The sequence below is a fragment of the Carlito syrichta genome, unplaced genomic scaffold (genome assembly GCF_000164805.1).
Source record: "Carlito syrichta isolate Samal-C Ts95f unplaced genomic scaffold, Tarsius_syrichta-2.0.1 Scaffold101961, whole genome shotgun sequence".
In the NCBI taxonomy this organism is placed as follows: Eukaryota; Metazoa; Chordata; class Mammalia; order Primates; family Tarsiidae; genus Carlito; species Carlito syrichta.
The window spans coordinates 211,395-211,950 of record NW_007046057.1 but is presented as its reverse complement, the minus strand read 5'-3'; the positions used below and the strand labels follow the sequence as shown (position 1 = coordinate 211,950).

General features: G+C 52.0%; 1 protein-coding gene across 5 annotated transcripts in view; it reads right to left on the bottom strand.

Annotated features, from left to right (window-relative positions):
• The window catches only part of LMO3 (LIM domain only 3), a 62,604-nt gene that overhangs the window by 57,308 nt on the left and 4,740 nt on the right, over positions 1-556 (bottom strand). For 2 of the 5 annotated variants that reach the window (XM_021715684.1, XM_021715687.1), the window contains exon 1: positions 329-539. The exons of the other annotated variants lie outside the window; for them this stretch is intronic. In XM_021715684.1, the coding sequence (XP_021571359.1) occupies positions 329-374 (46 nt within the window). In that variant the 5' untranslated portion in view covers positions 375-539. Of the gene's footprint in view, positions 1-328; positions 540-556 lie in introns of those variants that run through there. 5 annotated transcript variants of the gene reach the window in all.

Sequence of the window (556 nt, the reverse complement as noted above, 5' to 3'; positions counted from 1 at the left end):
CCCCCCCCCCCATCCCCAAACACAGTCACTTTTCCACCGCCAAGAAACATTCGGTGACGATGGCTCCTGTGGGGAGAGACAGAAGTGTCAACACGAGCCAAATGATTGTGATTTCAACTCTTTTATTTGGGGGGGGGGTTATTCATAAATTCCAGCAAGTAAGGGGGAAGGGGGCCGCGAACCCACCCCAGACTGACTTCCCTTCCTACGGGCTGGGCGCAAACGTTCCCTAATTCCAAACTCTCCCTGCCCCTCTCTCCCCGGAGTCAGGGGTGTGGAAATGCTGCAGTTCGTGGGGAACTTTGACTATTACCCACTCGAGTCGTACTTGAGACGTTCCGCGCCGCAGCCGCTCTCCCTCCTTCCATCAACATCTTCCGCCTGCGTCTATTTCATGTCTCATCATAAAAATAATGAAGCCTCACATGATTTAAACAAAACCGTCTCAGTAGAGCTGCAGCCCGAGCGAAAGTTGCAGTGCGGAGCTGGGTTGCAGCTCCAGTTTATGCCTCATTAGGAGAGGCTCAGGGAGGAAAAAAAAAAAAAAAAAAACCCA